Source organism: Pseudochaenichthys georgianus, chromosome 9, assembly GCF_902827115.2.
Source record: "Pseudochaenichthys georgianus chromosome 9, fPseGeo1.2, whole genome shotgun sequence".
NCBI lineage: Eukaryota > Metazoa > Chordata > Actinopteri > Perciformes > Channichthyidae > Pseudochaenichthys > Pseudochaenichthys georgianus.
Window position 1 is genome coordinate 23,033,793 of NC_047511.1, and position 22,996 is coordinate 23,056,788.

The following is a 22,996-nucleotide window of genomic DNA, read 5'->3' on the forward strand; positions in this document are numbered from 1 at the left end:
GTTTATTGAAGAGAAAAAGTCTGTATTTGTGACCTCAATATCAAAACACCACGTCTGGTCTGCCTGTGTTTAAATGTCAAACTAACAGTAATCAGAGCTCCATCAACACGTAACCCACTGTGCTGTTACAATAACTTGATACTAAATTGGAGAACATACATCTACTATTATGTACTACTATTGGCAGGCACTGTGTATTTTAGCTGGATAAACTGCTATATGCTCAAATTTACATATCTTCAGATTAACATTTTAAATGGAAGCTTCTACCAACTTTTAATTCAGGTGATTATGACAGCTGGAGCTACAAACTTTGTTTCAGAGTGTGGACGTGGCTGGATGTCGCTGGTGCTGCGAGGGAGAGGAGGCAACCGTGTAATCCCAGTCATTAGTGGGTTTTAACAGGATTTGGTGCAGCTACAATAATGGAGACTCTAGTGGCCTCCACTGCGAGACCCAAAGAGACCCGACAGGGAAGAGTTGCGCCACAGAGGCCCGACTGTTCCAGAGGACTCGCCCGAGAGAACGTAATCTGGATGTTTGAGCGTGCATGTTTGTGCCTTTGTTTATTGTTTGTATCTCTGTGTGAGTGCTAACGCCAACCTCAAATTTGGGTTTCGTACACTCTAAAACAGCTTCCCTGCCCTCCGTCTCTCACTGCCCCCCCCCCACACACACACAGACACTCTCTCTCTCTCTGGTTCCCATGCTTCCCAGCCTCATAGAGGGTGTAAACATAGTGTGGTTGGTGTTACCATGGTGAAAGCCTACTGAGGACCAGGAATGGCGACTATGCCCTGCATGTGGAGAGACAAGTGCATGCTCGCTATACAGTAACAAATTCTCTCACATGCACACACACACACACGCAAAATTATGCATGGAGTGTCTGTCTTATTCTATTATTGTCTCTTCGCCGCATGTCTTTAAATCCTATTATAAAGACAAAGTCAAGTTTCTGCATTTTTCATCATTTCCACCCATAACTTCGATATTGTTTAACATTAGGTTGCTGCGATATTGGAACTTAGTGACTTTGATGTTAAAGAAGTCAAACAAGATGAAAAATGCAAGCAGTCAAATAATCATTTTTTGAAACCATGAAACATCCATCATAGATTACAAACCTACTTACTTCCTTGCTCACTTTCAAACTGTTGCAATCCTGTAGTGCACATATACTATTCTTTACAACATTTTGGTAGTGTTCACTTTCGGCTTCACTTCCATATGAAATTGCTTATATAAGCGGACAAAAATGTAAACTTGTTTAATCCTGTCCAATTGTCTGACTACTCAACACTTTTCCCATCAGACTCATCGGAACTCATCAATAACTTTGATGACTGCAATGTTATGCTAACTGATAGAAATTATCTCTATTACTACATAAATAGACCCACTTTAGTTAAAGAACATGAAATCCCATCTTAACTGTACTTTGCAATGCTATGTATAGATTCTGATAAAAGCCACAAGCTGAAACACGTTGATCCCACAATATAGTTTTTCTTTATGCTACAAATGCTGCTGAAATGTTGACCTTTTCAGCTGATGGAGTTCTTACAAAATAAAATAAAAACAGTTCTCACAAAGGTAGAAGTCCAGGAACACACACACGGGTTACAACTGGCATCTTTAGGACTGACAGCAATGAGCTTTATGTTAGAATGAAGATTAGAGTTTGGACACGTCTGCAAAACAGCTACACTACATGGCTTGTGGCTTCAATCAAATCTATTGATTAAACACACACACACACACACACACACACACACACACACACACACACACACACACACACACACACACACACACACACACACACACACACACACACACACACACACACTTACATGACATGGCCTGCTCTGGCTACAGCTGTACACCCACACACCCATATTCATGTTCACACCCTTGCACACAGAGATATTTTTAGTGATCAAAATGATAAATCTCCCACTACACTGTGATGAGTTCTGCTGTACATATTTCAACCTGACCATGAAATATGGACTTCTGGGATAGGAATCCTCCTGTGTCCATCTCTCAGAGCCGCATCAAAAACTGTTTATTGCTTTTACTGAATGTGACTCTGCTGCTAAACACCAAAACATGACAGCAGACACATAAAGCCATGAGCTGGGACATGACGTGTTTTATGTTCATTACCCATACTTTAATATACATCATATCTCAGTTTATCCTGGATAATATACAGCTGATTGCTTGCTACCATAATAATGTTTTCAACTGCAGCTGCAACTAAGCCAACTTGGTACAAGGTTGAATCACACGTTCATCAACAACTTCACAAACAAAACCCTCTTGCTGTAATTTACATCTATTTTTCTTAGTGTGCAAATGCCTCTGTAATGAGTGACATAAAGAGGGACTTATTATGCATTCTTCATTTTAAGAGCAGCGATTTGATGAAAGTGAAAGAAATCAACACTATACTCAGTCCAATGCTAAAACTGAACAAACAAGATGTTTTTGAAAGCCTGCGTATAGAAAGACAGCTGTCTGGTATCGTATCAGCGTGTACTGCCCCTCTGGATAATGCACCTGATGGACACTGAGTCATGGTAAGGTCCAGAATATAAAGGGACGAAAATAGTCATGAACTGAATTCATAATCACCGTTCAATATATATGAGTTTGTGGGCTAATGATATTTTACACATATTGGTAAAGCCCTGACCTTATTACCAGAGGCCATTTTCTTCAATTACTGCCCACATATAATGCAGAAAAGGACAGCAAAAAGAGCATCTGATTCCACTCAACCAATGCATTTGATTCAAGGCTCAAACCTGAGGATGAATTATCAATGACTTCATCTGTTGCTGAGTTTCTCTGTTGCTACAGACGTGCCTTATTCCCTCTATGGATTACCGCATCTCACAGCTTTAAAATCTTCTGATTCTTTTGCCAGCTCCAAAACAGGAGCCAAAGAGATTTAATACACTGAGCAGCCATTCAAAAAACAGCCTGAAACAGTGTTGAGCTTTGGACTGCGTTCACAGTGGCCATCTGCAAGCTGCTGCACACCAAGAAGAGTGGCTCCCTGGTCTAGAGGCATGATGGCAAGGCTATGCGATGCTGGCATCAGAATAAAAAAGTCATTTAACTTGACAACCATCGTAAAAGCAATTATTGATGTTGCCTAGTTTTTTGCCTGCCGCATTGTTCGTTGTTTCATGACTCGTGACTTGCTGTGTTGACTATTGGCTCACTTTCACATTGATTTCTGAAGTGGTGATAGTCTCCTCTCTTTGCCTTGAACTGTTTGTCATTTAACTTTAACTTGTCTTTATCGATATCCTGTTAGTGACCATGGATATTTGTGCACTGGCCGTCATTTGTGTGTCCATGTTATCGACTCAAACATTCTTCTCTATGTCAGGATCAATGGCGGTCATCCGGCTGGGTCTAATCTGAGGCAGCCATTCCAGTTATTCAGGAGGTCAAATACCTCGGGCCGTGTGTCAGAATTCCAGTCTGCTTCAAGAAAGTATGCAAATGTGGGACCAGCGCTCCAGGTGACCTCACACACGCACGCGCACACACACACACACACACACACACACACACACACACACACACACACACACACACACACACACACACACACACACACACACACACACACACACACACACACACACACACACACACACATAACTCACTGCAGGCACAGTAACAGGCTGTAGTGCCCAGGCCAACAGGCACACCGACACATGTTATCCCAAAAGTACCACCACATGCACACTTAAAGCCACATATCACACACTAGCAATCACTTTTAAATCCTTGCAACAACTGGTCAGCGTACTCGACTGGGCAATACACACCTTCCTCTTCACTCACACTTCACACACTCACACACCCGTCCAATAAACCCTCTGTCTCATTTCCCTCAGGCCCCTGAAACCCCATGTGGAGCAGGTGGGCGACAGGCAGACCAAAGTCTCTGGCGCCTCGACACACACACACACACACACACACACACACACACACACACACACACACACACACACACACACACGCACACACACACACACTCTCTTTCGGCCTGTTTCCTTTTCCACACACCTCCTCTTAATGACCACAGATATGTTAAATAGCTCTGCCACTTAAAGCAGCCACCTCCTTCAGCCACTTAATTTGATATGCTTGGGAGGAAAACAAAGAGAGACCCCTATTGTGGCTTTTAACAGTATCCAATCAAGCTTGCCACTCAATTAGCCATGAACGGCACAGAACAACCACATAAGGATCCATTTTATTAGGCGAGTTTCACTGCTGCTGGAACATTGAAGGTAAACCTGCCTGTTGAAGCTTTGGACATGAACCTGTGTTTACAGATTGATCACTCTGCATGAGGTGAAGCTACATGAACATAACATAATAATGACGAGAGAGAAGATGAAATCAATATTGGTTTGCTCCATGTCTCTAGATGGTGTTATTGAGCTATATTGTCTTTGAAAGATGAGTCACACTAAATTAAAGACATGCAGGTGAAAAACGAAATGATTGATGGACATAAATCAATAAAGGTAGGTGACACCCAAGTGGGTAAAAAGACATCCAGGCAGAGGTACAAAGACTTTTTTTTAGAATCGATTTACGAGGGCAACCTGGCTGCCAACAAATGAATTGACAAAATGCCAGTATTATTCCTGTATTATTGTTATCGACAACATAAAATGTACATGTGTCTAAATGCTGTATTTAGAGCATAAATGAGGATTATATCAGGTCGTCTTTTCTTCAACTGTTGTTTTTATCTGTATAAATTTGTGGGTTTGTGTTGGTGTGAGTGTGTACGTCTGCCTAGGGATTTTAAAAAAAAAACAGGCCACAGGTCTGCAGGGACATAGTACAAGGTAAAAGGGGTTTTTGCAGAAGGAAAGCCCAACATAGAAAACAACAAAGAGGTAATGAAAGAAAAAGTCCAGACTGCAAAGTGCTTTAAAGTCTCAGCATTCTGCTCCGAATTAGTCCCTCATGAGACCAGAACTTTGAAAGAGAACAGCACCACAGGGCTCCAAAGTTAAGTATGCTAACCTGACATCTCACAGCACTCAACTATTATCAAGTTAAAACTGGTAACAGTTGATGAAAATCATTCATCATTCAGTAATCCTAATCTACAGTGGCTGGCATTTACACTCCACAAAGAAAAGTACTCAGATGGGTCTTCTTGAATATCTCTTTGTGTGAAATAGCAACATCATTTTCTATTTTATCTCTTTTGTATGGATATACACATACATCTGAACCAATAGTTCTTATCACTTACCTGGCAGCAATGTATAACGTCCTGTTCATGATCATGATGAGCTGGATGTCCAGTTTGTGCCGCTGCGTGTTGTTCCTGCCAGGTTTGTGGCCAACAAACGCTGGATACTGTTTTGTGTCTGAAAGGAGATGACATAAATGAATCTCTGTGTGTGTATCGTTTATAAAAGCAGTAATTGTAGTAATAATTTACGCATTTTATTTCAAGTTTCTCATTTACTTTAGGTCAAATGTCAACCCATGTGTCTTAGCTGGATGAGAAAACACCACCACAGTTGTTGGCTGAGCTCCTCTAGTGACCATAAATTGTAGACTAAAACTTTGCTGCACTGTACAATGCAATTTTGCTATTGCTAGTGGCTCAGGATGAAAGCGCTTAATTTGAAAAAAACACTCTGATAGAGGAGCAGGTCTATGTGAGGCTGGCTGGCCTCTCTTTCTGCTCTCCTGGCCAGCGGCGTTAGGTGCGGCGTTAGGTACAAAGAGCAGGATGGGGCAGGATGGAGGGAGACACAAAGATAAACCCAGAGAGGAACAATGGCCGCGTCTTTGTAACCTGCAACAGCATTTACTCTATCACACACAGCATTAGAAGCCCAACAGAAAAATAACGGATTATCCTTTGATGTAGGGTGGGCTCCGTTTCAAATGCTGCTTTAAGTCCTTCATTTTAGTGTGTGACGAGGGCCTATCCTTGGGCGCCAAATTACACTCCATGCCTCCAAAGTGCATTCAGTAAAGAGGGAGGTGGGGGTTGCAGAGGAAGCAAGGGTTGAGAGGGATGAGGCAGAGCAAAAGGATAAAACGAGAGAGAGACACTGAGAAGGGGGATTTGCGAAGGGGAAGACAAAGAGGATAGGGAACAGAGTGCAGGGAGAGAGCGAGGGAGGACTCGTAATGAGAGGAAGGACAGTGTGCAAGAAAGAAAGAAAGATGTATATACTTACAGTTGCCGTGTGAGATGCTAATAGGCTCGCTGTCTTCGGGGAAGCCCGCCCCGGCTAATTGCAGTAGCGTGAAGTAGAGTAACAAGGCCTCTGACCTCATGGTCGCACCAACACTGCTGCTGCTGCTGCTGCTGCTACTCCTGGTCCTCTGCTGGTGCTAAAGATTTACCTCAGCCTGCACAAAGAGAGAAAGAAGTGGTTAGAATATGAGGGAGGAGATAGAGAGGGATGAAGGAAATATATGGGGGGATAAAAGACAGGAGGAAAACACTGAAAAAACTAAGTTTTTCAAACAAATCTGTTTTCACCTGACTGCCTCCTCAATTACTTTTCCTCCGCAGTTTCTGCATTCTTTGTGTGAAACAAAGAAACACAGAAGCATAAGGGGGGAGAGCGAGGAGAGGCAGAAAAAGAAAGTAGTTAGCCAAACAATTTCAAGTCCACCTGAATAAACTGTTTGTGTAATTTGCGCAACCCATTTCAATCTGTCAGAGATATATTTATATATGCATTTTCGATGACTCAAGTGAGCTGTGTTGCAAGCGAAACAGAATTAATTGGATTATGGTGCTAATATGCGTCATAGATCGATGTCAGAAAGAGAAAATCTCTGTGCCTCTGTCCCTCTCTCTCTCTATCTCTGTATGTGGCAGTGAAGTGGGTGAGCTCTTGTTGAGATTAGCCTGCTCTAAAGTATTCGCAGTACCTGGAGATGGGGCTGGGTGGTTTGGCAAGTACCTCATTTACCCACTTGTCATTCACCTACAAGGGTATCGATCCCACATCATAACTCCTAGAGTCTGATGACCACCATCACATTGGAGCAGCTAATAAACTCCCTAATTCACCACAGGATTGGTTTAACCTGTTAAGCCCTGAGCCTGTTTTTCAGGTCTCAGGCTCGAAAATGACATTCCCAGAACAAATGACTATATCTTCACTTCTAAAAGGGTTACATTAATAATCTTTTTTCTCAAAGCAATGATAAACCTGTGAGTTGGATGTAGAAAAGTCAGAATCAATATAGATTTTTTTTATTTTAAAGTAAATTCAGATTGAACAACAAAAAACATTACTTATAGTGAAAACCACCCTTGAATGATAGTAGACTAAAAGCTTTAGGAATCCAAACTATAACATATAATAAGTACCCTGTATCAAGATTTATGCAAAACAAGTGACATTTAACCTTTATAGAGAGATTTAGCAAAAAAAGAACCACTTCTGGGGTCATTTGGGTGGATTTACCATATCTCTGGCCCCCCTCGGTCGATTTTGATTAACACCTCTTTTGAACCATTAAGGTAGGGACACACCAAGCTGACACCAAAGAACTCACACAGACGGACCCGACTGTTGTGTTGCCTCACGTCTCCTGCGTCTTGGCCAACAGTCGCACTGGAACACACCACAAAGACTTCAGCCGATGGCCAAGTAGCACGTACGAACTGCACATGCGTGAGTGGCAATAACTCTCCTTACCAGCAGGCGGCGGTAGTGTGTCATTTGTCATTCAAAAGAGTCAACAACCGGAAGACAGACTGTGTGATACACAGAGAGAAGAAGAACAGACTGCGTGATTTATACAAACAACAAATAGCGTGTGCATTCCATTTTCATTCAACAGCGAGAAGCTCATGGGGCTTTCCCGAACCTGTGTCGAGAGCTGGAGTTAAATGAAATCTCAGATTTGCCTTCTTAATAGTTTGTTTGGGTCCCTCACTTTTATTTCGCTTCTCATGCACTGATTCGCTAGCTGAACAGCCAATCAGAGGGATTTATTTGACCGACAGCCTTTGGCCAATTGTATGTCGAATCGGTAGGTTTTCGGCCAAAAAGGTGTCGGCACAGCCGAAAAGATACGACGGTGCGGGACACACCAATCTGAGTAGGGCGACAGGACGCTCATCGTCGGCCTGACATCCATCGATGGCCAAAATTGGCTTGGTGTGTCCGGGGCTTTGGAGCCAATAGAATCGAGAGGGAAGTTCCTAAATCCACCTACACGTCACCATTGAGGAATGAGAGTGATGCGCACGTAGCTTGCCCACACCGAAAGCTATGTTACGCTCTGAAAACTGAAAACTAGGTTATAGCCAAAAATATGATGACGGATTATCAGTAATCATTTCAAAGGGACACATAGACATTGGATTAACCTTCAGCAGCGTTTTTATCGTTTTAATGCCATTGAACACAACTTTTGATCAGAAAAACAACAAAGGTAACAAAGGTATTTGCCGTTTTGGCTCCGTAAAGCTACGTGGTGTGTTGTCTGGGTTTGCCTTTGATGGCCTGAGTTCTGGTCGCTCAGTGAATATCAGCTTTAATATGATAACTTGTTTGTGCAGATCCGATAAGTAATAAAGTATTTATACCGTGAGTTCCGTGCTAAGTGCGTTAGCATTTTTTCGCTCAGGGCTAATTCAGAGGCCCGGCAGCCCCCACCCGCAGGTTAAGAACCACCTGCATGCTTGTACTTTCCTTACTTTCCTCTTAGTATAATTTTTCGTTGCACTCTTGCCAACATGCCAACAGTTGACTCCCTATTTTCACCCAATAAGCATGATGACTGCCTGTTTCCTGGAAAAAACACCAGGAAGATGAAAACGGAATGTCCTCAACAATCTGTAAACCAGCTGAAGTTAATTGTATAGCAGATGCATTAAATTGTGTTGATGTAATGTCTTTATTGCACAAACCATGGCAACTGAGTCTTTCTCTCCTGCAGTTTGTGGCAACAAATTACACCCATAAATCATCCAAGACAATTATTGCGTCTGTAATCTAATCAAGAATAAAGCATTTAATTTGCATAAAGCCCTTGGTTTCATCCTCAGTTGAAGCTGCAGGGGTGAGATTCTGCAGGGTATATACTGTAGAGTAAGGTGTGCTTCAGGGATGAAGAATTGAATAAAATAGTCGATTTTATGTGATTCAGTCTGATAAAAGTTGTTTATCCCACTCTGTATTTTCATTCGCTATATTGTATGTCCGAAGGGGGGAACTAACGGGGGGGGGCTTAAAAAGCAGAATAGCTCTCTCTCTCTCACTCTCTCTCTCTCTTTCTATGCTCCTGTGAATCTCATTCAGGGGAGGAATGAAAACACTATTCACAGGGAGAATCACTTTAACACTGAGGAGAATATCAATACTAAAGCATGGGTACGACCTTGATCTCACAATCCGTTCTCCTCCCTACTTTCTTACTCAATGGTCTACTCCTCTTATCCTAGCCCTGTTTTTTCTTTACCACACTCTATATTTAATAAAAAAGAAAAAATACCAAAATGGATTTCCCCTCACCCTCACCTTTATCATAAAGTGAAGGTTGACAGAGCTACACTTGCGCCGTGTATTCAATTGCTCTACAAATTGTAAAGAAAAAAGCTGTCTTTGTCTTCTCTCTTCGCGGTACAGTAAACCTCTGGACTAAAATTAGTTTTTCTCCTGAACCTTGCTCCGGAAGTCCTCCAGTAATTGACTGATTGATGACCAGGAAGTGGCATGAGGCAGAGAGGTTAGCCCTCAGGGAGCTTCCACAGTGAATGACGGATGGGAGTTTCAATGAGCAAGAACACAAGATGTGATCTGTACCAGAGCCCAATAAATGGAAATAATTCTGTAATTATATTTTTAACATTATGTCACAATGAAATGTGGAGCTATAATAGCTGCCTAATCATGTGACTGTAGATGCTGTAGTATCATTGTAATGAATCTCATGGGATTAATCATAGACATTGATCCATCCAGACATTGATCTTGTATGTTGGCTGCTGAAGGCAAGGCACATCCTTCATCTATATAAATTGTGTGTAATAAAATGCTAGAAGCTGTTAGCCAAACCATCTCACGCTGCCTCCTGTGATACACTAAATACATTTAGCACAAAACGACTTAAATGAAACTCCCAGAAGCTCTTTTGTTACCAGCTGCCACACATGGGTACCAGGAGGGAGCGATACGCAGTCTGTCTTTACCGAATTACGCTCTTTTTGTGGGAGAGCAAATTGCTTCCTTGTGTGTGAGTGTAACGGTTTGTGTGTTTTGAATCCTCATCAAAAATTATATTTTTGTGCAGCACTATAGACACACAGACAATCTGAGAACATCCAGAAATGAAGGCTTCAGATCCAGAACATGCACTCAAACTGCAATAATGATTGACCTACAACCACTCAAACACACTTGCGCAGGTGAAAGTGTGTGTGGAGGTGTCTGCATTTCTTCTCTTGCAAGCTCTCCTCGAAAAGCAACCAAAGAAACGACATAAAGATCACTGTGCCTCCTCCTTGGGCTTTAATAGATAACATTTTAATAACCTTAGCTGCTATTCCCTTACACTTTCTGCACTCTTTCAATGATAGAGTAGCTGCTTTTGTGTATATGTGTGCATTAGTGTGTTTGTGCATGTGTGTTCAGCAGAGAAAGGAGTGTTAATCAAGCCGGTTGCTGGCAGGAGGCCACCAGCAGGTAATAAAAACACAAGGACCTCCCAGAATTTCTCTACATACCCATGCCATCTTTTGAATTACTACAGACATGTGAACTAGCACACATTTAAAGTCAAACAAACTCCTCAGTCACTCCGTATCCTTCCGCCCTCAGCTAAGACCATGACAAAAACCCACAAATAAAATCAAACTATATTAGCAAAATCATACAACGCAAATCAGCTAAAGAATCAAAGACACACACAGACTGACACACACTTTCTCTTCCCAGACAGAGCAACCCCATGGGGGCAATTTCCTAAAACGGCATTAGCTTGAACAATAAACACATTATCAGGCCTAATGATGTTATTTTTTGCTGTGGCATCAACATGTTAGCTACGGGTGCGTGGAACTTAACACACATGTATTAGAATAACATGGTCAGCCCTGGTGAGCTTCAGGTGAGGAAAAGGAAAGAAACATTCAGCATGGCAGTCTAGTTAATTTAGTGCGCAAACAAACAGAGAAACACAAATAATTAAGCTTGGTTGGGCAGATTTTCCCAACATACACACACATTCATAGAACTAGTTAATCTTGAGAAAGTCCCAGCCATTCATTTCCTAAAGGCCCCCACTGTGCAAGCCATCAGAGAGCGCAATGAAGTGAGAGACCGCTATTCAATTACATCAGAGCAGACCTGTTGATGATGGACTTCAGAGCTGCCTACTGAATGTGTCAAATCACTGTGCGGCACCTATTAATTATGGCAAACTGGTTGCATTGGCTGCAAAAGATAATTTAAATAGCTTAGTATTGTTTGCAGCATAAAAAGTATGCTTATACAGTAAATGGCAATTTAGACTGGCCTTCACGTTATTGTAGAGCCAGTATTATATGCAACTATATTTTATACATATGTAAGAATCCCTGCTTTGTGTCTCTTTCAGATAAGGAGTACTTGGCCTGATAAATGTTGAAAATCTTAGATTTAAGAAAATACTCAAAAATAGATAATAAGAGAATAAAAAGAGGAGGGTAGTGTGGCGTTGTTACAGAACCACAAAGTCCGAAAATTAGTTGGGGTTGGATAGATGCATTAACAAAAAGATGGACTTTAAAACTGGACACAGCTGTTCTGTTTCAGCCCTAACTAAGTCCTTTATCCATCCTAAACCCTACCACACCTTAAGCATAGTGGTATACAATCAGATAGCATCTTTGGTAGGCCTGTTAAACGTTGTAGTCGATGGTGGCTTCAGATTAGAATGTATGTGTTATACAAACCACTTGTAGGACTTATTTTGTGTTTTTATTTGTTTGTTTTTCTCACTGCTTGCTGCATGTCCGTCAGTCTGTACTTTAAGTACTTCTGAATAGCTGCCATGTATAAGTGGCTTTACATAGCGCAGCTGTATGGGATAGCTGACCTGTTGGTTAAGGACACAATTTAGGTTGTTGCTGTGTTGCATGCCACATGATTACAATGTGCATTAGTGGACATTGTGTTTTAAGAGCATGTCTTATTTTGTTTACTGAGAATAACAGAGACCTGTCTTTTTGCACATGGGTTTTTGATTATAATCAAGTCTGGAGGAAGTTTTCAATATGAAGGTAGTAGCAGACTCTCATAAAGGCTGTCTGACAGCTTTGATACGAGCGCAGCCGGCTTGTGTTTATATTTGGCAGTCTGGGCAATGTCCGCAGATTGGTGCTGAAGGTTTTACAGATGACAGGCATGCCGACAGAGAAGGGTTAGCTTAGTGGCAACACGCTGCTATGTGTTTCTAATTGTGGCCATTCCCACATGGGAAAGAAGCACTGCTATTTGTATCTTTAATTGGAATATTGTAATAGGTTACGCAAGCAGAGTACCATAAAGTGTGTTTGTGTTTTTGCATCCATTCAGAAATTGTGTGAAGTAATATCATGTTTGGTTTAACCAATGATGAAGAAACATATTGGTCTCTGTTACTCATGATGATTAATAGTCAACACTGTCAAAACAACTATTTATTTGGTAGAAAGTAGTTTGAAGTAGTAGTAGTAGTAGTAGTAGTAGTTTCTGTGCAGAAAAACACATTGTTTCAAGCTTTAATGTATAAATTCCGTTGCAAAGTGCATGCCTTAATACTACTGAATACAAACCAACCCTTTAAACATGAAGTAGTAAAAAGCATGTCCGAGAGAAAAGAGTAGTTTGTCTGTGTGTTGCTTTTCCAGTTGCTTTTCTTGATTTCTGGAACTGAATAAAAGCCAAACGATTTTACAGGTGGATAAATAACAGCGGGGGAATTCCAGGGACTTTAGACATTTCTGCTGTGTGACAATCTCACGGTGTTACAGAGCAGAAACAGACCTTACACATAAGTGTGAACACAACAGCCAGAATACCAGACCACACTTAAAGTGTACACTTTTACAACTCACACACATAAATACCATATTGCCTAAAGTAACAGAGCTTTCGACCACTGCCCATAGTAACCCCTGTTCACAGGCAGGCTAGAGGAAATTGTGTTTTGGATGAGGATGAAAAGTATAAGAAGATTGTGCAGGAAAGACAGCCAGGTAAGAAAAATACATTGATCAAAAGTATGGGATACAAAAAATGGAACAGATCCAACCACCTAGGGCCCCCAAATAGGGTGGATACACTGGCAGGTGTTTACACTGGCCTGATAAATCAGACAGAAAAGACAGGAGGAGCTGTCTGCATGAACCCAGGAAGCCATGATAAGAGGAGAAGAGCGAGAGGGAGGCACCAGGCAAGAGCCAACTAGCATCCAATATAAGCACACAAATACAGACACAGAATTTGGCATTCACACTCCCACAAGTAGTCCTTGAACTATCAAAAAGCATACTGGTGTTTTCCTTTTCCTCCCTTGTTTTTCATCCCTTAGATGTTGCTTTTAAATGGATATCTGTATGGTGGTGATCCATCATGGTTTGATTATTAAAAGACAATGAAGTGGACATGAATGAGGCACCCTGTCGCTGTAGGCCCTTTTTTGAAACAGAAGCCCAAATGCAAAAATGTCTCCTTTTAAAGAGGTGACGGATTGATTCTGGAAGCAGGCCAAAGACGACTCAAATAGAAAAGAGGGAACGAGAGACAGAAGAACAGCGAGAGAACAGAGGAAAAGCGCTAAATAGGAAGAACAGCAACCTAACAAAGAGATTCAGTGACTGGAGATAAGCTGCTATCTTTATAACTCTGCCTCTGATCTAAAAGCTATTAGGCCTGGACATGCATCTGTGCCTTTTAATCATTAAAAACAATGATCTATCACAAAGCAATGGATTGGATATCCTTTTTGATTATGTATTGAGAACACTGTTTGTAGCAAATTAACATATATATAAAAAAGGTATAAGTGTACAAGAGAGTTAAGGAAAGGAAATTAAAAGGAAAGCACAGGAAATAAAAGAATAGGAAAAAAAGGAACTAAAAGGAAAGGAAAAGATAGCAGAGACGGGAGGGGAGGGGAGGTTCATGGGTTTTCTCTTTCTGGGAATGATCCAAAGTAAACTGACATCGCAACAACCCTGCCACCAGCAGAAATCAACCGAGGAGAAAGATGAGATGAGATAACTACCAACAACTAACTAACTACATTGTTTTTAAAAGTAGGTCATACACTTTTTAAGCTGTGATGAGCTCCCGAAATGACTGGATGTTTCATGGAGCTATATTAGTCAAAAACACATTGGATCATCTAGTTCAATGATCAAGTCAAACATCAACATACATGGATCATGCTGACATTAGCATTTAGCTGAAAGCAATGCTATGTCTAAGTACAGCCTTACAGAGCTGCTAGCATGGCTATAGACTATTAGTCCTCTTTTCTCTGTCTATCTGGCCCACATAGCCATTTGTGCTCAATGTTCCCTCACTACCTCCTAAGACGAATGAAAACATTTGTTATGGTATTATCACCATTACTCCTATTCTTTACTCTTTTCATCCTCCTTAGTCTATGTTCACCACTCTTATCTCCTCGAGGTTGGCAGCAAAGAAATAAAAGTGCTTATTGGCTTTGTCTGGGAAAAGAATTTATGAATCAAAACAAGCCCCCACTCTATGACACACATTCAACCACACATACACAACACAAAGCCTAACAAACGTCACACAGAGACACAACCGGTGCTTAAGAGATTGACCCCAAAAGAAAACGAGGTTACTCATTTAAATATCAGAAACTTTTCAGGCTGTCAATCATCGTTGGTGATGATATAAGCGGGGCAACTTAATCAACCTGGACGCAGCTGATACAGAGCAGTGTGGGCAAGGCAGAGAAAATTGCTGCTGATAAGGGTATGCTTGGTAGCACATGGCCTCTGTCTCTCTTTTGATCCAATTATCCCTTTGGTCTGATGCGTACTCCGTCTGCCTCTCTTTGACATCGCCCTGTCCTTTTCTCTTAATATACCCCGTAACATAAGGCCACACTTTTGTTAATCTATAGAGGAGCTGGTCCTCATTCGTAAAGATCATTTGTCTAGTGTTGAGTTTGACTCTGGTCAAAAGAGCAGGGGGAGCTGGAGGAGACACACTGAGACTCTGTGTTTTTCCTGAGGTGCAGCAGAGAAGAAATAGCAGTGAAAAATGGCAGAATGTCACTGAGCTAAATGCCACATTAACTCCACAGAGAGAGAAATGGTGGAATGACTGAAGCTCAGTCCCCCATGGAGCAGAGATGGGGGTGTTGTAACTGTCAAACGGCGTTATGCACATTTTACTTGGAAACTCACTTTACGGAGGCCGACTGCGGGGCTCCTGCAGGCTATACTGCGTCATGCCATGCTATGCTTAGTCATGATACAATCCTGGGACTCCCAGCCTGTAATGTTTGTGAGTCAAGTATTGCTGTAAATTAGGGCGCCTGGGGTTAAACCTATAGAAGAATATGGTTTCAATTGTGTGTCCAGTAGGACGAACTAAATGCAGGGGCGGATAAGTCTTGAAGGGGTTAAACACATCCTCCTCAGGCTCCTGTCCTCAGGAAACATCAGCTTAGCCATCAGCTCAGAGAAGAATAACAGGGAATACATTATTGTGAGTCTCTGGTTAAGTATTTCCAAATCCAAAATGCATGAGACCTAAAATGATTTTTGTATGTCATTTCAAGAAGGGGAAGAAACTGTCTCGCTAACGGGAAGACGGGAAAGCTTGATAGACTTGCAGCAATTCATGCATACAGTGAGTACTTTGAGTCATAGCAGAAATTAGATTGGGTATTAGAGGAGTATAGGAGAAATAGCTGAGGGAAACTGTGTTCCTGGGGTCGTTCTCCCACATATTTAAGAGAATGCGCAATCAATAAAACAATAGCTGTCTGGCTCAACAAACTGGTTACAAACCCTTTTCCTCGACAGACCCGGACTGTAAATGAGAAAAGTCTCAAAGTCAATATTTAACAGCGGCTCACTAAGTGGTTTTAACTATGGATATGACATGCTCAAGGAGATTTGAAGGAAAGACATAATATATATATATATAATTATAATGTTTTATCCTTGCTGTACCTTGACTAAGTAGCTATAATGTTGTAATCAATATGGCATGTAGGCCTTTTTATGAATACATGGAAACAACAACATTATCTCTGTTCTTCGAAAGAGGCAGAGTCACCTTGATGGTAAAATAGCGCTTTTGTTTAACCCTGTGCTGCGGTACGACTCTGTGAGAGAAATGTCAAGACATCTGGCAAAGAGGTCTAAATTCCCTCCAAGTATTTAGTTAGCAATGTCAAGACTATATATATATATATGCATTTCTTCTGCAGCTGTTTTTGTTGTGTTCTTTCCCTCTCTTTGCAGCTTAACAGGAAAAGCAGACACAGGATATGAGCGAGTGGCCTGCAGGGAACCTAAGAAGAGGTGTGATGCTTTTCTGTCGTGGTATCCATCTGGTGCAGATTTCACATCTCACAGCCTCCTGCTTCTTCATAACAGGTGTGCTTCGGAGTTATACAAGGTGTGATTCAATCTCTATCTCTGCCTCATTGTCTTCCTATTGCAATGCTGTCACTGTTGCTGTTCAGAAAGCTTCGCAGCAAGTTTATCTGTGCCACTTTTTAACAATCCATCAATCAATCGTGCAGTTTTTGGTGACTGCATAATTAGCGAGGAGCAACCTGGAACATTAGCTTATCATCATTTAAGTGTCCTTAGGACCAAACAAAAAAAGTAAAAGCCAGCCATAGAAATGCCACGCTATCTCATAATTAATGCTGCTTGTTAACACAATACATGCATCTGTTTCAGTCATAAAGTCTGCAACTGTAGCATAATTTCATATGCTGTTTCACAATCACAGAAAATGAATTCAGCTCTGTTAATGGAATTTTTCTTTTCATTTGATGGAGGTTCCATTATGCTAAGTGACTGAGCCTGCGTCCTCGCTGATAACTGGATGGTGGCCTTTGGTTCCACAGCAACCGTCCTATCAGATCTGACTGAGCATGATGCTGATCTCTATGTAGTAATGTGCTGGCCATGGGTTAGGGAGAGAGGAGCATGCCAGTAGCACACACTTTCTTAAGCTCTCTCTCTCTCTCTATTTCTTGTATTGTCTCCCCCTTCTCTGTTCATCACATTTTGTCTCTCCTTCTCTTAGCTCTAATGCCCTCCCTGCAACTAAACACCACATACATCTTTACAATGGAATAAAACATCATCCCACCGACTCTGTTTCTCGTCATTTCCCTCTATGACAGGTGAATATATATTTATAATGGAGGACAGAATAAACTAAACACAATTACATTCTGTGTTGGCTCTTGATGTTGTGATATTGATAACAGAGTATCTTGTTTTCTGTTAGTGCATTATATCCAATAGCATTATGAATCAGGACATTCAATCTTGCTGCTGCACGAGGGCCACAGTGACTGACTGACAACACATTGCTCCACAGTAGCTGTTGTATTGCCAATGTACAGAATGAATCTCTCTCAATGTTGTTATCTCCACGGACCATATTGTAGGAGTGATGTAGCTCGCATCCAGCTCTAAACTAATGAATGAGATGACAATGCTCAGGCAGGCAGATCATGGAGACACCCCGGCAATGTGAAAAACAAAATGTTTGAAAAAAAAATAAGTATTACAAAATGTTGTAAAGCCTATTGCAAATAAATGTTGTCAGTCTGCATCAGTGTTGATTGTCATTACCATTACGGTTATGTCACAAGATGAGGCAATGCAGGAACCACAGTGATCAACATGGGGAATATCATTTGAAGGCTGGTTTAACTGCCAATAAATTACACTGCAGGAGAAACCATGTGCAGAAATGAAAGGAAGTAAGAAATACAAGGAGATGTAGAGGCCTATGGAAGAAAAGGATGCTTTCAAAGACATATAAGCATGTAATCTTCCAGGAAACCGATGTCTCTGTCTCTAAACCAGATTAGAGCCAAGCCAATCAGGGCAATTAGACCAGTTGTGTCACTTTACCCACAATGATGTTGACTAGCATGTCTGTTGCTAGCTAGCTGTAAGACACGTCTCATGGCAGCAACAACAAAACAGGACTAGATAGAGCCAAGTGCCACCTCATTGAAAACCTGAGGTCATTTCTAATACTAAAAAGAGTCATTTTAATATTTTCTTGCATTCTGTGTTTAATTACACCATGAGTAAAATGTCTTCCCCTTACAGCAGGGGTGTCAAACTCAAGGCCCGGGGGCCAAATCCGGCCCGCCACTTCATTTTGTGTGGCCCACAAGAGCTTGCAAAGAATATAATAAGTTTATTATAATGTTACGTGCCGCTTTACAGGAGAACGTTGCCCATAAACTTCATGTCCCACAATGCATCTCATTTTGTGACATGCGCACTGAAGAGACTTGCAATGATTTGCCCTAGACTTCTGCTTTCAGACGTAATTACTTATGAAGTTATTACCCTATCCGATAATAATCCAATGCAGAGGAAATATTGTAAAATTATACATTATTTTATATTTATTATCTATGTATATTTATATAGTCTTAAAGTTACCACCGGCCCTTTGAGTGCAACCATAATTCTAATGTGGCCCGCGATGAAATTGAGTTTGACACCCCTGCCTTACAGTGTTCAAAAGGTAGACAGTCATGTTGCAGAAAAATGCAATTTTATACTTAAAAAAGCTGTGCATTTATTCAAAGTTAAACAATGTATGTCCTTTACATTGCTGTGATTTGTATAACAATCTCAGCATGTGCAAGGAACAACAATAAATAATAAATAAAATCTATACACAATATGTTGAAGGAATTAACTACAAAGCCTACTTAGTGGTGTAGGCTAATTATCCAATATCACTTAACTATGATCCTGCAAACTAAATCCTTTTAGGTGTGTACGCACATGGGGCTGGATTATTAGTTAACCTCAGTTAACTCAAGATGTGTTTAGGGCTGCTGTGCATACAGCACTTTGGGGTCCGTGTGAGCTTGTTTGACAACAATTAATATTGCAACAACAAGTTATAAATAGGAAGTGATGTTTTTGTTTTTAAATGTCAAAGAAGTTATTTGCATGACTGGTACTGGAGCGTGAGTTAATAAACTCTGAATGCTGGGTTTATGCAATAAACTGGATGAATACTGGTACCACAAGAGAGGTGTATTCTTTATAATGAGACCACAAAATCAATACAGAGAAGCAGCTCTGCAGCACCAACGGTTCATATTATGCAGCAGTGTGAAAGAAAGCCTCAGGATAGAAGTGAATCAAGTAAAAATGTCATGTTATCAGCATAGGGAAAATAACTATAATCCTCCTGATGTTCGCCTAGTTGTTGCCTACTGTAAGTGATGTAATGGTAATGCAAGTGCCCATAGCACTTTAAACGCTTGGCTGGTTTGGGAGCATGGGTGAATAGTACACATGCTAATTGTAAATGTAACAGTGTGTGACAAGTAAAAATACATGTTGTTTTCCTAAGGGAGGTCACTTTACAACAGAATATGTTGGGTTCCTAGACTTGACATAAGAATACATTGTAAAACAGAAAAAAGAAGGAAAGACACATATGATTTATAATAAATATGATGTGAAAACAAAGAGAATCTGACCTTGTCTTTGTTTAACAGCTGTTGAGACTCTCGAGTTTCTCATATGCAATTATGCTGTAATTACAGTGTAGGGTTTCAATGAACACTGGTTCTACTTCAGAGACCTCAAAATCACATTCTGGTGGATGAAATTACATCCAAATCACCTCCTTTGAATTTCATAAACGTTATAATATGTACAACCTAATTTGAGTTGAAATGTATTTCAAGTGTCACATGAGACTTTTACAAGATCGTTCTCAGCATTTCTCTAGCATATTTCTTCCACTCCACAGCGACATGTACACTTGCAGTCTCTTTCTCTTCCTCCCGTCACAATTTACGGCAAAGCGCAGATGACGGTTCCCCGATAAGTTATTTTCCATGCTGCGTCACAGCGTCTTTGTGATTGCTGGCTTCTTATATTAGCTGTGTCATGCAATTGTTCTAATGGAAAGGTTGCATTAATTCAGTGCTAGGGCTATACATCATGGCTGTACATTTCCCTTGTGGGGGTCTCAAATCTGAGTTGAGCTGTACCAGACCAGACCAGGCACAACCAGGTTAGCTTTCGAGCAACAGGTCACAAATGAAAGGGCTACATTTGTTGTGGTTAATGCTTATTACGTTCACTAGATAGACGCGGATAGACCATAAGAAACAAACACTGCCAATACTTGATGTTTCTGTGTCCTTAAAACAAAGATTGCTGCCTAATGCAATGTTTTTCAAATGTTACACTACTCTTTTATTTACTGAATCACTTTAATCATCAGTCATTGGAAAACACTTTTTAACCATAACATTTTACATTTAAATCAACCTTTTATCATGTTAAAATCAGGTTGGTTTAGGTTACACAATTTAGGAATTTGACACCAGTGAGAAGTATGTTCAGCAAAGATTAGACAACAGATGCATTATAATTCATTCAAAACAGTCACAATGTAACAGCATTTTTATAATCAGCAGAGTGCAAGAAAAAAATGATGTTTACTGTTTATAATAATCGTACATAATTGCTGAAAATGTGCAATCTGGAAGGTGGAGGATACAATTATTCTTTCTTATCTTGTGCTCTTTTTCACACCATAACTCACTAAGAGTTGTTCCTCTCAAGTGATAAAAGCTTTAACAGCCTTCCATTTCACGCCAACAAATACTGATTACTTTTTTTTTCCACAGCAGACATAGTGTTAGCGAATAGCAAATATACCACACACAGACAAGGCTTCTGCTAAAAAAACTAAATTCCTCTGGCTTTCATCTTTAACCTTGTAACCCTCTAATCTCTTCCGTTACCCCACTCAGGCCACATCTAAAGATCTGCAGTTACGACTTCCTGTCAGAATAAGAGGGCGGAGGAGGGGAAAATAAAAAGCAAAGAGAGCCAGACGGAGTGTGGCGAGAACCTCAGCCCTGACCTATTGTTCGCAGTCTGAGTGATAATGAAGGATGAAGTGTGAAGAGACTGAGGAAGGAGAGCGCAGTGACGGGCTGTTGTGAGATCCAGCATGTGGCTATGTGCTTGCCCTTGCAGGTGTTGTGTTACAGTCAGCCGGTCAGGTGGTGGGCGTGTGCTTACCTGCAGCTCCCACAGCAGATACACAGAGGGAAACAGGAGCCTGCCAAGCCCACTCGCTGTAATGTTAAGCTAATGCCAAGATTACTGCTTCCTTTCAATCAAAACCACCAAGAAAATAACCTATTTCCCTGTCTGCCTGCCTCTTTGTCTGTCTCAGGCTCTTTTTGCCTGTCTGGCTGCCAGACAACAAAACGGCAGTACATCAGGTATTAAAACGATTTAAGTCGGCTTCTCTTAATTATACACTCGCACAGTTTATGGAAAGATCTGAAGAGGGGGTTTAAAGAGAAGTTAAGGTTGCTGAAATGTGCTAGAGGACGGTTTCATTTACGAGAGAGAAGAAAACATAGCTTTTTTTAGTTGAGCAGACACATCTATCATATCTGGTAATTCAGTGATGAAGAGTTATCATGTCAGTCACTTTTCAAGAGAGTTTGATAAATAACTTGGAGGGAAGACCCTTTTTTCTAAAACACTTTGGTATTTGAAAGGGAAAAAATAAAAGCTATTTTTCATCAAACCTAAATGACTGAGAGCCAGAATATATTGATACATGAACCCCAGCAGCAGGTCATTAGACCTTTATTTTTCAGTACATTCTTGCATAGATGACTGATGGTTGCTTGTTTTATTAATATATGTTCTGAACTTCAATCCATCACAAAGTTATTAAGCCATTTCGCTCAAAGCCACAAATCACCAGTCACAGCATGGTCCACGAGTGTTTGTACCAAATGTTATAGCAATTGATCTAATAGTTAGATATTTCCACCCATTTCCACTATTGATTGTTTTGTAGAAGATGAAGCAGGCATGTCATAGTCATTTCTTTGTACACTACTGCCCACAGACTGCCATCATTAGAAAGAGATAGAACGAAAGCAAATAGTGCACAAAAAGATGTGAGTGCCCGAAAGTGTTCAATTGTTTTGCGACAGCATCCTGGGATTTTGAAGTATGGATTTGTTGGCAAGCCCAGCAGCCCACGCAGCCTGTGGTACACAGTGTGAATATAGGAAGCAAACGCTTTTCAGACATACACACACTTACTCTGTGTACAAAGGTCAGAGGAGCAGAGGCATTTTATACATTTCATCCCTCACTGCGGCAATATATGAACAATCAGCCAGCAAATATAACTTCCATTTCCTCAGTGATTTGTTGCATGACTATATCTTGGCAAGCATGTGTGCACTTGAGACTGTGTTCCTTTGTGTGTGTGTGTGTGTGTGTGTGTGTGTGTGTGTGTGTGTGTGTGTGTGTGTGTGTGTGTGTGTGTGTGTGTGTGTGTGTGTGTGTGTGTGTGTGCGTGCGTGTGTGTGCGTGCGTGTGTGCGTGCGTGCGTGCGTGCGTGTGTGTGTGTGTGTGTGTGAGAGAGAAAGAGAGAGAGAGGTCTAACTAACCATCTCATTTCCCCATAGGACGACTTAGTCTGGCTGTGACTGCATCCTCTGGCACACTCACATTAACATTTCATCCTGATTGTCTCTGTCAAAGTAATTCATCATCATCAAGTGAAAGACTGTGGCTGGAGCCGCCCCCCGACCCTACATCTCCCTCTCCCCTCTTCCACTGTTTGTTTCTAGGTTCTCTCACTATTCTCGTCTCTGTCTTTACCTCTCACCTCCTTTCTCTGTGTTTCTCTATCTCGCTCAT

At 41.1% G+C, this 22,996-nt stretch overlaps 1 protein-coding gene across 3 annotated transcripts in view; it reads right to left on the reverse strand.

Moving 5' to 3' along the window:
- The window catches only part of sema6a (sema domain, transmembrane domain (TM), and cytoplasmic domain, (semaphorin) 6A), a 110,307-nt gene that overhangs the window by 59,863 nt on the left and 27,448 nt on the right, over positions 1 to 22,996 (reverse strand). For 2 of the 3 annotated variants that reach the window (XM_034090903.2, XM_034090901.2), the window contains exons 2-3: positions 6,258 to 6,432; positions 5,312 to 5,429 (exon numbers count right to left, since the gene is read on the reverse strand). In XM_034090903.2, the coding sequence (XP_033946794.1) occupies positions 5,312 to 5,429; positions 6,258 to 6,357 (218 nt within the window). In that variant the 5' untranslated portion in view covers positions 6,358 to 6,432. Of the gene's footprint in view, positions 1 to 5,311; positions 5,430 to 6,257; positions 6,433 to 6,565; positions 6,609 to 7,596; positions 7,656 to 7,739; positions 7,799 to 22,996 lie in introns of all 3 variants that reach the window. The other variant, XM_071204362.1, reaches the window with a different exon arrangement.